Source organism: Bos indicus x Bos taurus, chromosome 18, assembly GCF_003369695.1.
Source record: "Bos indicus x Bos taurus breed Angus x Brahman F1 hybrid chromosome 18, Bos_hybrid_MaternalHap_v2.0, whole genome shotgun sequence".
Taxonomy (NCBI): domain Eukaryota; kingdom Metazoa; phylum Chordata; class Mammalia; order Artiodactyla; family Bovidae; genus Bos; species Bos indicus x Bos taurus.
Genome location: NC_040093.1, coordinates 22,374,070 through 22,388,603, shown reverse-complemented (window position 1 = coordinate 22,388,603; position 14,534 = coordinate 22,374,070). Strand labels below are relative to the sequence as shown.

Genomic DNA, 14,534 nt, shown 5'->3' with positions numbered 1-14,534 from the left:
CAAGGCTATGGTTTTTCCTGTGGTCATGTATGGATGTGAGAGTTGGACTGTGAAGAAGGCTGAGCACTGAAGAATTGATGCTTTGAACTGTGGTGTTGGAGAAGACTCTTGAGAGTCCCTTGGACTGCAAGGAGATCCAACCAGTCCATTCTGAAGGAGATCAGCCCTGGGATTTCTTTGGAAGGAATGATGCTAAAGCTGAAACTCCAGTACTTTGGCCACCTCATGCGAAGAGTTGACTCATTGGAAAAGACCCTGATGCTGGGAGGGATTGGGGGCAGGAGGAGAAGGGGACGGCAGAGGATGAGATGGCTGGATGGCATCACTGACTCGATGGACGTGTGTCTGAGTGAACTCCAGGAGTTGGTGATGGACAAGGAGGCCTGGCATGCTGCGATTCATGGGGTTGCAAAGAGTCGGACATGACTGAGCAACTGAACTGAGCTGAACTGAACTGAATAATAAAGTTTTCAATAATAGAACCTCTTTGCTAGCCAGAAAGTTTATGAATATGGTTCACGACCCTTAATAAGAGAATTAAATAATCTCCATTTAACAGGTGAGAAGATGGAGGCTCAGAGGAGTGAAGTGGTTCAGGGATCACTGACCATTAGTGGCTGAGATCACTGTTCAGGGCTGCTGACTCCAGTCATTCTCTTCTACTCTCAGATTTTTGTCATCTCTTTCTACTACCTTGAAGCTCCAATTGCCTTTACAGTTTGTCACATACACATGTCACTTATACTATTTTTTTTTTAAATTTCCTGGTTGCACTGTGTAGCGTGTGGTGTCTTAGTTCCCCCACCAGGAATTGAACCTGTACCTCCTGCAGTGGAAGCATGGAATCCTAACCACTGGACCACCAAGGAAGTCCCTGTCACGTGTACTATTATTGACTTAAGAGTCCTCTTTAAAATTACCCACTTTAACAAACTTTATTTTAAAACACAACTATGTCATAACAATAAGCGGAAAACCAATGTTACTTTGTCCTGTGGGGACATACACATTAAAGTGAATATATTGAAAACCAAAACCTGTTATTTAATCTAGCCTAACACCTTTGCCTTCTTGAACTGCTTCTTTTTTATTCAAAAGGGAAAAGAGCAAGAAGAGGTAGCCTGGTGTTAAAGACACTTCAGCCCACCCTGAGAGCTAGCTGAGAGGAGCTCCTGGCCATCTTTAGAGGAAAAGAAGCACTTCTTTAGTCTTCCCTGTCCTTCACAATCTCCTGGAGCTTGCTCACACTCATGTCCATCAAGTTCATGATGCCATCCAAACACTCCTTCTCTGTCATCCCCTTCTCCTGCCTTCAATCTTTCCCAGCATCAGGGTCTTTTCCAATGAGTTGGCTCTTTGCATCAGGTGGCCAAAGTATTGGAACTTCAGCTTCAGCATCAATCCTTTCAATGAAAATTTAGGGTTGATTTTCTTTAGGATTGACTGGTTTGCTTTCCTTGCAGTCCAAGGGACTCTCAAGAGCACATTTCAAAAGCATCAATTCTTCGGTGGTTAGCCTTCTTTGTGGTCCATACACAACTACTGGAAAAAGCATAGCTTTGACTAGACGGACCTTTTCAACAAAGTGACGTCTCTGCTTTCTAATATGCTATCTAGGTTGGTCATAGCTTTTCTTCCAAGGAGCAAGCATCTTTTAATTTCATGGCTACAGTCACCATTTGCAGTGATTTTGCCGCCCAAGAAAATGAAGTCTGTCAGTGTTTTGATTGTTTCTCCACCTATTTGCCATGAAGTGATGGCACTGGATACCATGATCTTACTTTTTTGAATGTTGAGTTTTAAGCCAGCTTTTTCACTCTCCTCTTTCACTTTCATCAAGAGGCTCTTTAGTTCCTCTTTGCTTTCTGCCATAAGGGTGGTGTCATCTGTATATCTGAGATTATTGATATCTCTCCCAGCAATCTTGATTCCAAGTTGTGCTTCATCCAGCCTGGCATTTCACCTGATGTATTCTGCATGTAAGTTAAATAAACAGGGTAACAATACAGCCTTTACATACTCCCTTCCCAATTTGGAAACAGTCTGTTGTTCTATGTCTGGTTCTAACTGTTGCTTCTTGACCTGCATACAGGTTTCACAGGAGGCAGATAAAGTGGTCTGGTATTCCCATCTCTTTAAGAATATTCCACAGTTTGTTGTGATCCACATAGTCAAAGGCTTTGGTGTAGTCAATACAGCAGTAGATGTTTTTCTGGAATGCTCTTGCTTTTTCTATGATCCAACAATGTTGGCAAGTTGATCTCTGGTTCCTCTGCCTTTTCTAAATCCAGCTTGTACATCTGAAAGTTCTCAGTACTGTTGAAGCCTGGCTTGGAGGATTTTTGAGCATGACCTTGCTATCACGTGAAATGAGTGAAATTTAGGGTAATGTGAACATTCTTTGGCATTGCCCTTCTTTGGAATTGGAATGAAAACTGACCTTTTCCAGTCCTATGGCCCCTGCTGAGTTTTCCAAATTTGCTTACATACTGACCGCAGCACTTTAGCAGCAGCATCTTTTAGGATTAGAAATAGTTCAGGTGAAATTCCATCACTTCCATCCACTAGCTTTGTTCATAGTAGTGCTTCTTAAGGCCCACTTGACTTCACACTCCCAGATGTCTGGCTCCAGGTGAGCGATCACACTATCAGGTTATCCAGGTCATTAAGATATTTTTTGTGTAGTTCTTCTGTGTGTTGTTGCCACCTCTTCTTAATATCTTCTGCTTCTGTTAGGTCCATACCACTTCTGTTCTTTATTGCATGTCCTGACAGGCATCTTCTGGGCCTGGGAACCATCTGTGTGTCCCTCCTAGAGGCTGTGCAGCACCGGACATCTATAGACAATTCTCATGACTCCTTGCGGGGGCTCACAGGCCTGAGCCCTTATCTCTGATCCCGCTGCGATCAGGAAGTGAGAGCTGCTGCTGCTAGCCCAGCAGGATGGTGACTTCTGACCCCCTATTTGTCAACTCTGTTGGTGTTGTGTGTCACAGGAACCACCAATGAGCCTCTGTGCTCCTCATAAAAGAGCCGGGCTGGGAACTCCTGAGACAGGCAACGGTTAAAATCTCAACTATTTTGTCAAGTCCCTGCTTTACCTTCTGGCTGGGGTCAGCAGTTGACTCTCCAGGGACTCAGTTTCTCCAAATAAAATGTAAGTCTCACCTCCTAAGACCTGCTTGTTGACAAAAGGAGCACTGGTTTCTCTGGGAGCAGCCTGATGTACATCCTCTCTTGGAGAATCTGATGAAATTTGCTAAATTAGAAGCCGAAATCACAATGTAACCCTTAAATGAATGAAATTATAGAACAAATTGTAGATCCAGGGACAATCCTGGCTGTCCAGTGGTTAAGTCCCTGCTCTTTCAATTCCAGGGGCTTGGGTTTGATCCCTAATTAGGAAGCTAAGATTCCACATGCCCTGCAGCATGCCCAGGAAAAAAAAATTATAGATCAAGTTTGCATTTTTCAAGAAAAAAATCTTAGAAATTGAAGCCACAGGGTGCCATGGAGCACTGACTTGAGAAAACCACACCAGGCTCTGTAGGCTTTGCCACTACTCACCTTGACCAGACCCTTTTACCCCTCGTGGCCTCAGTTTCCCCAGCTCTGAAATACAGTCAAGTGCATAGCAGTCGTTTATTGCATACTTTATGGCAGGAGCTGTGCTATATGCATATTTATGTTTATGCATGCACTTTGCATGCATGATCTCAGTTGGTCAACAACCCTATGAAGCGGGTAGTTTATCATTCCCATTTTACAGATGAATAAGTTGAGGCTCAGATGTTACTAGTCTGGTAAGTTACATTGCCTGAAGTTACAGCACCCATTATGCTACACTACACTGTTAAATGTGATTTAAAAGGAAAGCTATTTTGGGATCTTGGGAAGAAGTGATTAGGAAATAAACATAAATAAGTGACAGAATAACTCCCCAAAATATTAATATTAGCAATAGTGAGAATGTGAAGCAACCAGAATCTTGTACACTGCTTGTGGGAGTGTAGATTGGTACTGCTACTTTGGAAAACTGGCATGATCTACTAAAGAGGGATATATGCATAACCTGTGATCCAGCAATTCCAAATCTAGATAGATACCCAGTAGAAATACACACATCTGTTCTCCATATGTACAAGAATGTTCACAGCTGCACTTTTCAAAGTGAAAGTGTGAGTTGCTCAGTCATGTCCAGTTCTTTGTGACCCCATCCACTGTAGCCCACCAGCTCCTCTGTCTATGGAATTCTCCAGACAAGAATACTGGATTGAGTAGCCATTCCCTTCTCCAGGTGATACTCCCAACCAAGGAATCAAACCCAGGTCTCCTGAATTGCAGGTGGATTCTTTACCATCTAAGCCACCAGGAAAGCACTTTTCACAATAACCCCTTATTTGGGACTTCCCTGGAAGTCTAGTGGTTAGGATGTTTTGCTTCCACTGTTGGGGGCACAGGTTCAACCTGTGGTTGAAACTGGGATCCTGCATGCCCTGCAGTGAGGCCAAAATTTTTTTTAAAAAAGCACCTAACTGGAAATTTCTCAAAATGCCCATCAACTGTAGAATGGATAAGAAATTGCGGTATACTCACATAAGGAAAACTAATTTATTACTATTATTAATATAAGCAACAAATATGTTGTGAGCTAAATGCTTGGTTTACAAAAATATTGTTGAGCCAAAGAAGCCAGACACAATGCTATATAACTCTATTTTATATAAAATAGGAAACAGATGAAATTAATCTATTCTGAGGTTATTGCTTCTGGGATTGGGGGAATTTTCTATTTCTTGATCTGCTTGTTGTTACACAGGTGTGTTCACTGTGTGAAAATGCACAGAGCTATGTGCTTATGATTTCTGCACTTTTCTGTACATATGTCCATATTTCAATAAGAAAGCTCAATGGAAATAAATTGTTGCTGTTCAGTCACTAAGTCATGTCTGACTCTTTGTGACCCCACGGACTGCAGCACACCAGGCTTTCCTGTCCTTCACCATCTCTCAGAGTTTGCTCAAACTCATGTCCACTGAATCAGTGATGCCATCCAACCATACCACTCTCTCTGGCCCCCTCTTTCTCCTGCCCCCAATCTTTTCCAGCATCAGAGTCTTTTCCAATGAGTCAGTTCTTTACATCAAGTGGCCAAAGTATTGGAACTTCAGCTTCAGCATCAGTCCTTCCAGTGAATATTCAGGGTTAATTTCCTTTAGGACTGACTGGTTTGATCTCCTTGCTGTCCAGGGGATTCTCAAGAGTCTTCTCCAACAGCACAGGTCGAAAGCACCAGTTCGTCAGTGCTCAGCCTTCTTTATGGTCCAACTCTCACATCCATACTGGAAAAACCATAGCTTTGACTAGATGGATCTTTGTCAGCAAAGTGATGTCTAGGTTTGTTATAGCTTTTTGACCAAGGAGCAAGTGTCTTTTATTTTCGTGGCTGCAGTCACCATCTGCAGTGATTTTGGAGCCCAAGAAAATGAAGTCTGTCAGTGTTTTGATTATTTCCCCATCTATCTGTCATGAAGTGATGGGACTGGATGCCATGATCTTACTTTTTTGAATGTTGAGTTTTAAACCAGCTTTTTCACTCTCTTCTTTCACACTCATCAAGAGGTGCTTTAGTTCCTCTTCTTTTTCTGCCATTAGAGTAGTATTATCTGTATATCTGAGGTTGTTGATTCCAGTCAATCTCTATTCCAACTTGCGATTCATCCAGCCTGGCATGATGTATTCTGCATAGAAGTTAATTAAGCAGGGTGACAATATACAGCCTTGATGTACTCCATTTTCCAATTTGGAACCAGTCCATTGTTCCATGTCCAGTTTTAAAGGTTGCTTCTTGACCTGCATACAGATTTCTCAGGAGGCAGGGAAGGTGGTTTGGTATTCCCATCTCTTTAAGAATACTCCACAGTTTGTTGTGATCTACACAGTCAAAGGCTTTAGCATAGTCAATGAAGCAGAAGTAGTTGTTTTTCTGAAATCCCCTTGCTTTCTCTATGATCCAGTGGATGTTGGGAATTTGATTTCTGGTTCCTCTGCTTTTTCTAAATCCGGCTTATACATCTGGAATTTCTTGATTCAAGTACTGTTGAAGCCTAACTTGAAGGATTTTGAGCACTACCTTGCTAGCATGTGAAATGAGCTCAACTGTATGGTAATTTGAACATTCTTTGGCATTGTCTTTCTTTGGGATTAGAATGAGAACTGACCTTTTCTGGTCCTGTGGCCACCATTGAGTTTTCCAAATTTGCTGGCTTATCGAGTGCAGCAATTTAACAGCATCATCTTTTAGGATTTGAAATAGCTCAGATGAAATTTCATCCTCCTCTATCTTTGTTAGTAGTGATGCTTCCTAAGGCCCACATGACTTCACACTCCAGGATGTCTGGTTCTAGGTGAGAGACCATACCATCATAGTTATCCAGGTCATTAAGACCTTTTTGTATAGTTTTCTGTGTAATCTTGCCACCTTATCTTAATCTCCTCTGCTTCTGTTAGGTCCTCACCATTTCTGTCCTTTATTGTGCCCATCTTTGCATGAAATGTTCCCTTGGTGTCTCTCATTTTCTTAAAGAGATCTCTACTCTTTCCCATTCTAATGTTTTCCTCTGTGTCTTTGCACTGTTCTCTTAAGAAGGCTTTCTTCTCTCTCCTTGCTCTTCTCAGGAACTCTGTATTTGTGAGTGACATTGATTTCCAGGCATTTAGAGCAAGGTTCTTTGTATGTCATGAGTACCATCCTACCACCAGCACTGACGTGTGGACCATGAGAAAGAAATTATTCCCTACCCAGGTGATTCACCTATCTTCCTATCTGCAGTTTCCTGATAAGATTCTGAGATTTGTAGTTTCTTGCCTGTTTGAATAAGAAAGGAAGGGTAAGTGGTGTTTTAGGTTCTTGGGACTTCCCTGATAGCTTAGTTGGTAAAGAATCTGCCTGCAATGTAGGAGACCCCAGTTCAATTCCTGGGTTGGGAAGATCCCCTGGAGAAGGGAAAGGCTACCCACTCCAGTATTCTGGCCTGGAGAATTCCGTGGGCTATACAGTTGCAAAGAGTCAGACACGACTGAGCAACTTTCACTTTCTTTTTCAGTTGCTACAGCTTTGCAGAAAAATACACTGTTTATGGGACTTTCCTTGTGATCCAGTAGTTAAGACTCTGTGCTTCCAGTGTGAGGAGTTCAGGTTTGATTTTTGGTTGTGGAACTAAGATCCCACGTGCCTTGTTGTCAAAAAAATAAATAAATAAAATAATAAAATAAAAAAACAACAACAAAAAATCAAAAACTGTGCTGTTTAGGGATTCTGCTGCCAAGATTCAGGAATATTGGGTAGTAAGTGATCAGAGTTGCAGGTGAAGCATTTCTGAAGATCTGGAGTCAGAAAGGTTGGTACACGAAATGCTTGTGATTGTCAGAAATCCAATAAAGTAAACTCTCAGCAATAAATTTATTGGAGTTTTCTCACCTTTCAGAAGCTATAAGCTGTAAGAAAATTAGCTAGGGTAATTTAGAAATACAATCATGGACCTTCATGGTTTTTCTGGGTAATAACCTAGGTATATAGGTATATAACCCTAAACTTCTTTACTTTCAAAAGCTTCTTATTCACAACAACAGTGATGATCAAAGGATGGTTCTGGGGCCCTGCAGGGCTTCAATAAATAAAGATACTTTCTCTTTAGTACATTAAATTTATCAAGGCAGGAAAGGAGCTAATCCATACAAAAACCTTTAAAATGAAAACCAAGAGACTGACATAGAAGGAAAGACTATCATGGGTGCAGCTAAAAACAAAAATTCAAATGGTGTAATGCTGTACACATGTATCCCCCTGCTCTGATCTCCTTTGATCCGTGGCAACCACTGTTACCAGATTCTTTGGGGAGTTCACTGGGGATATAGCATATTTTTGGATGTACTGTGTCCCTACATTGTGGATGCAATAGTTACAGTAAATTTGGCTTTTTATGCTTTCTCTTAATATAAATGGCAGTACTCTGCCTCACTCTCTGTTTTGCTCATTTAACAGCATCCACTGGAGATACTCACCATCAGCATTTTTATTTTTTAAATTTTATTTATTTATGTTTATTTTCGGTTGTGCTGGGTCTTTGTGCTATGTGCAGGCTTACTCTAGTTTCGGTGTGCCAGCTTCTCGTTGCAGTGGCTTCTCTTGTGGCAGAGCACAGGCTCTAGGGCACTCAGCTCGCGGGCCAAAGAACGCTGTCTCAGTTGTTGCTGTGCATGGGCTTAGTTGCTCTGTGGCATATGGGGTCTTCCCGGACCAGGGATTGAATTCTTGTCCCCTGTATTGGCCTGTGGATTCTCAACCCCTGGACCACCACGGAAGTCCCATATCAGCATTTTTAAATGCTTTATAGTATTTTATATAAAGGTTGTTGTTAACAACAGTATCTGTTGTTAACAAATTGCCACAAATCTTCATGGCTCCAAACAACAACAGTCATTGTATTATTAACTCTCTTGGTTTCAGAAGGGACTGAACTCACCTAAGAGATTCTTGCTTGTGATCTCTCAGGCAGCTGTAGTCAGATGGCCACTGGAACTGGAGTCATTTTGAATCTTCCCTGCTCACCTGTCTGGTGACTGATGCTGATTATTAATCCCAGCTGGGTCATTGTCTGGACTATCAACCTGGCCTCTCCTCATGGCCTGGCTTCCTCACAGAATGGAGATTAAGATTCCAGGGCCAGCAGCCCAAGAAAGTCGAAGCTATCAGTTTCTTAAAGCTTGGATGTGGTAAATGTTATATTGTCACTTTTACTGTATTCTTTTGGTCGTAGGTATGGAGCCTAGACTCAAGGGAGGGCACAGGGACTCCACTTTTTGATGGGAAACTTGCCAAAAACTTCAAAACTGTGGGGTTTTAAAACAAATTTTATTGGCGTAGAGTTGATTTACAATGTTGTGTTAGTTTCAGGTATACAGCAAAGTCTATTAGTTATACATAGAAGCTGTGCTTTTTTTGTTGGCTTGTTTTTGGCCACTCTGTGAAGCATGCAGGATCTTAGTTCCTTGATCGGGGATCAAACCTGTGCCCCATGCAGTGGAAGCATGGAGTCTTAACCACTGGACCACCAGGGAAACCCCTAGCAGATGTTTTTAAAATAACTTTAAAAAAAAAGTTATGTACTATGACTTATTTAATTAGTTATTCATTCTTCAAAATTATTATTGAGTGCTTACTATATTCCAAGCACTGCTCTAACCTCTGAGGGTACAGCACAGAAAGAAAGAAAGAAAAACTGGCTTGAGGACTTCCCTGGTGGTCCAAGTAGTTAGGAATCCACCTTCCAATTCAGGGGATGTGGGTTTGATACCTAGTTGGGGAACTAAGATCCCACATACCTCAAGGCAACTAAGCCCATGCGCCACAACCAAAGAAGCCCACGCATTGCAAGGAAGACCCAGTGCAGCCAATATTAAAACAAACAAACCCCAAACTGCCTCAAATCTCTCTCTTCTTGGAGCTTATATTTCAATGGGAGCTTCCATTCCAATGGGGGAGAGAAGGACATTAGACATAAGACTGAGTCAGTAACCTTCGAGCAGAGACCTGAAGCAGGTGAGGTTGTGAATCATGCCTGTGGTACTCGAAGCACAGGGAGCAGTGATGACAGAGGCCTTGAGGCCAGAGAGGGTCTTGGGTGCTCAAGAAACAGTCCCAACTCCAGAGATTCTGATTCAGGAGGCCCCGGGGCATGGGGAGAACGGCTAGTTCAACAATATCCCACTGATTCTCAGTCATGCAGACTTCTGACCCTCGATTTGAAAATCTGGGCTTCTTTTCTTTGTTCTGTAAGAAGGAGATTTGGGGTGGGATAACGGCACCCCATTGGACAGATGTTTGTTTCTTTAGGTTCAGTAAGGGAGCCCTCAGTGTCCCTCACCCCACATCACAGCCTTTTGCTTGTCTGCTTGCCTTCTCTTTTTCCTTTTTCTTTTTCTCCATTCTTTTTTCAATTTTCTTTTCTTTGTTTCTTTTTCTCTCTTTACTGCTCTTTCTCCCTTTTTCTCCCCTCCCTACTGTCATGATCTGTGCACAAACTGGAAAAGAATTACCAGACATGAGGCAGAAGGAGAGGAGAATAGAGTTTATTAGAGGGGAAGATGCATTAAGAATGTACCTGCAATGCAGGAGACCCGGTTCGAATTCTGGGTTGGGAAGATCTGTTAGAGAAGGGATAGGCTACCCACTCCAGTATTCTTGGGCTTCCCCTGTGGCTCAGATGGTAAAGAATCTGCCTGCATTGTGGGAGACCTGGGTTTGATCCCTGGGTTGGAAAGATCCCCTGGAGAAGGGAAAGGCTACCCACTCCAGTATTCTGGCCCAGAGAATTCCATGGACTACACTCTTTGGGTCACAAACAGCTGGACACGACTGAGCCACTTTCATTTTTCATGGAGATTCCTTAAAAAAAATAGGAATAAAACTACAATATGACCTGGCAATGCCACTACTGGGCATATACCCCGAGAAAACCACAATTCAAAAAGACACATGTACCCCAATGTTCACTGCAGCACTACTGACATAGCCAGGACATGGAAGCGACCTAGAAGCCCATCAACAGATGAATGGATGAAGAAGATGTGGTACATATATACAGTGGACTATTAGTCAGTCATAAAAGGAACAAATTTGAGTCAGTTGTGTGAAGTGGATGAACTCAGAGGCTGTTATACAGAGTGAAGTCAGAAAGAGAAGAACAAATATATATTCACGGATATTTATGGAATCTAGAAAAATAGCACTGATGAACCTATTTGCAGGGAAGGAATGAAGGCGCAGAGAATGAACTTGTGGATACAGTGGAGGAAGGAGAGGGCAGGACGAATTGAGAAAATAGCATTGACATATATACACTATCATGTGTAAAAATGATAACTAGAGATAAAATGATAAAAATGATAGCTACTATACAATACAAGGAGTCCTGCCTGGCACCTCATGACAACCTAGAAGGGGAAAGAGGCTCGAAAGGGAGGTGATTATACATATAATTATGACTGATTCCAGTGGTTGTTCAGCAGAAACCAGTACAACGTTGTAAAGCAATTATCTTTCAATTAAAAGAAAGATAGAGTGGTCGATGCTATTGAAACAGCAGACGGCTGGAGAGACAAGGGTTGGTGGAATAGTGGCCCATTTTTATAGCATCAAAACAAAGAAAACTCCCATTTGGAGGGTGGCATTAGGTGACTTGTTAGAGTGGTATAGGGTGGGTATTTTTATCTAGTATGAGGTCAGGGAGTAGGCTGGTTTAGAACAGGGAGACTCATGGCAACGGTTGCTATGAGGCTCAGATCTGGAGATGAGATTGGTGCAGGGCTCCGCATCTGTGGCCTTGGTATAGGGCTCCACATCTACGCCCCCCCCCCCCCCACCTTCTTTCTCCTTTTCTTTTGATCTCTCTCTCTTTTTTTTTTTTTCTCTTTGACCAAGTGTTGCCCCAAACTACCTTCCCCGTGGGCATCAGGGTACCCCCTGCCTGTGAATCCTTTCAGAGGTCTGGAAGGGGACTGCACTTACTAACCCTAAGGGTGTTATACGGAAAGAGGAGCCTGGCAGGCTATAGTCCGTGGGTTGGCAAAGAGTGGAACACGACTAAGCGGCTAAAGCAACAAGGGCTTTATATTCAGATAGGGCGCGCATGTGTCGGGGTAGAGGCAAATTCCCCGCACATTGACAGTGGTAGCACTGAGGAGAGCAGAGTCTGCCAGCAGGTGAAGTTGGGGAAGGGTCTGGACCGGTTTGAGGAGGGGTGTGGAGGTGCGCAGATTTCCTGGAGAACCAGCAGTCGGACAGCCGGGTGCGTTCGACTCTCTCCCAGGCGCCTCCTCCAGACCGGCACATGGTGCAGTTAGGATGGGCCGTCGTGGCAGCCAAAGCCTCCGCGGCAACTCCTGCGGGGGTCTGCCTCTAACAAAACGGGTTTGAGAACCACTAGGCGCAGATCCCAAGAAAGAAGCTTGCCTGGAGGGGTCAGCACTTTTCACGACTCGCGCTTAGAACTCTTAGCGGTTCGCAGAGAAGAAAGCGCGGAAAATATTTGGCCGCTTGAGGCCGCCGTAGCAAGGGGGCGGAGTCCGGAAGGGAGCAGTATGGCGGCGCTGGACAGTGACAGCGACGAGGATTTGGTCAGCTATGGGACTGGCCTGGAGCCGCTGGAAGAAGGTGCGGGCTAGATTCGTCGCCAGGGCCTCTGGCAAACAGGCTGGGGGTCCAGGGTTCGGGGCCAAAACACTCAACCCTGTGCCAGACCTTTTCTGGCACTGGGGAAAAGGGTTGCGTGCTACGGGCTCTGGGAACAGCGACCAGAAAGGCGTGCACTGTGCTTTAGGGGTGCTTATGTTTTGGAGGGACGGATGAAAGGCCCGGAGGGATGGGAAACAGAAAGATGACAGATAGGTTGGTGTGAGAGCCGAGTTAGGGAAGCAGCGGTGGTCAGGCGATGTTTTTCCTAGGACAGGACGTTTGAGTTCAGACCTGAAACAGAGAAAGGAAGCAGCGGTACAAAGATTTGGGTGAAGAGCATTTTAGGCAAGGCGAACAGCAAGTGCAAAGGCTCTGAAGTCGGAGCCAGTTTGGCAAATTGAGGAACAGGCCGGACTCTTGTGGGTGGAGCATACAGCACCCGGGCGAGTCTGGCAGAAGATGATCTCAGAGGAGGAGGTGGGGGTTGAACCTTACTTGGTGTGGTCAGGGAATTTGGATTTTAATACTAAGTGTAGAAGAGTCATGGGGGAGGGGTTACACAAAGGAGGGATGTATGTTTTTAGGTTTATTCTATCCTTGATTTTGTGAGTAGGCCGGTTGGGGGTGGGCAGGAGCGAAGCAGAGAGATTAGCAAAATTAGGGCGATGATGGTGGCGGCGGTAAGTAGTGGTGAGTTGAGAGTACTTTGAAAGCAGAGCTGACCGCGAACTTGCTCGTGGAATGTAGGGGTGAGAGCAAGATGAAGCAAGATTCTCTTCCATGTTTCTGGTCTGATCCACTTCATGACTTGATTTGTTCAGTAAATTATGTATTGACTAGCCAGTTAGGACTGATGGCAGTGCTAGCCCCGTGGAGGAAGGCAAAGGAAATATGGTGGGCAAGGAGTTATTTGCAGACTCCTTTTTTCCCACCCTGACCACATCCTGTCAGCTTGTTTGTACTTCTGGGACATAGCCACTGATGACCCTCTTATTCCCTACAAACAGTTCAAATCATTAGAAACTTCTGCCAGATACTGGCCCTGTATCTATTCTCTGAGTACAAAAGACAAAGAAATGCTAGTCTCCTGAAAGCTTCTTATGTATTTAAAGACACCCTTTGCATTTCCTATGCTTTCCTGGTGGCTCAGACGGTTAAGTGTCTACCTACAGTGCTGAAGACCCAGGTTCGATCCCTGGGTGGGGAAGATCCTCTGGAGAAGGAAATGGCAACCCGCTCCAGTACTCTTGCCTGGAAAATCCCATGGGAGGAGCCTGGTAGGCTACAGTCCATGGGGTCACAAAGAGTCGGACACAACTGAGCGACTTAACTTTACTTGCATTTCCTCTAAGACATCTCTGTACCACACTCAGTTCTCTAATAAATTCAGTTTAAAGTCCCCTCAACCCTAATTTGTCAAAGCTTTTCTCCAAGTATGGGACCAGAGTGTGGGTTAAGTGGGGCCATCACTAGGTGAGTCCTTTATTTTAGGCTGTATTTCTTTAATACAATCTCAGATTGCTTGGGGTCTCCACAGTGGCTCAGTGGTAAAGAGTCTAACAGCAATTCAGGAGTGGCAGAAGATGTGGGTTCGATCCCTGGGTCGAGAAGATCCCCTGAAGAAGGGAATGGCTACCCCCTCCAGTATTCTTGCCTGGAGAATCCCATGGACAGAGGAACCTGGCGGGCTGTAGTTCATAGGGTCACCAAGAATCGGACATGACTGACTTAGCATGAACACATACACACATGAGATCACAGTAGCTGTATCAGCAAACACATCATCCCATGATCCCAAGGAATTTATTGACAAAGATACTTGATTCAAGAAGTTTCAAATCTAGTTGAAAACATAAGTATGTGATTCACAAGCGCTAACGTATGTCAAGTAGAGAAGAAATAACCTGCACAAGCTAACAGGGAAACCTGAGAAGGCAGGATAGGACCCCCTGAAAACTGGTTGGAATTTAGGTATGCAGAATGAGGAAGGGTTAAACATGCATGGGTGGAGGTTATTATAGCCTGTCAGGAAGGAGTTTGGGTCATTTCTATATTTCTGTTCATGGTTGTTTCCTTGTGAAATGACATTGTAAGTCATCAACTATTTGATCTACATTTTTCTAATTCTTCCTGTATTGATGGTGTACAGAATCTGGAATGAAGCCTAATGGTCTAGCCAGTCTTTTGAAGTAGAGTGAACTTTTTATTTCCTGGCCTAAAATCATCTTTTATCTTCTCATCACTAGAAGTTTTTGAGGACTGATTCATCGTTACCTAAGCATTTTGAAGTTAAAACACA

The 14,534-nt window shown here is 43.7% G+C and overlaps 1 protein-coding gene across 2 annotated transcripts in view; it reads left to right on the top strand.

Moving 5' to 3' along the window:
• The first annotated feature begins 12,107 nt into the window (after positions 1 to 12,107).
• The window catches only part of GPATCH1 (G-patch domain containing 1), a 55,712-nt gene continuing 53,285 nt past the window's right edge, over positions 12,108 to 14,534 (top strand). For both annotated transcript variants that reach the window (XM_027515997.1, XM_027515996.1), the window contains exon 1: positions 12,108 to 12,214. In XM_027515997.1, the coding sequence (XP_027371798.1) occupies positions 12,185 to 12,214 (30 nt within the window). In that variant the 5' untranslated portion in view covers positions 12,108 to 12,184. The remainder of the gene's footprint in view (positions 12,215 to 14,534) is intronic.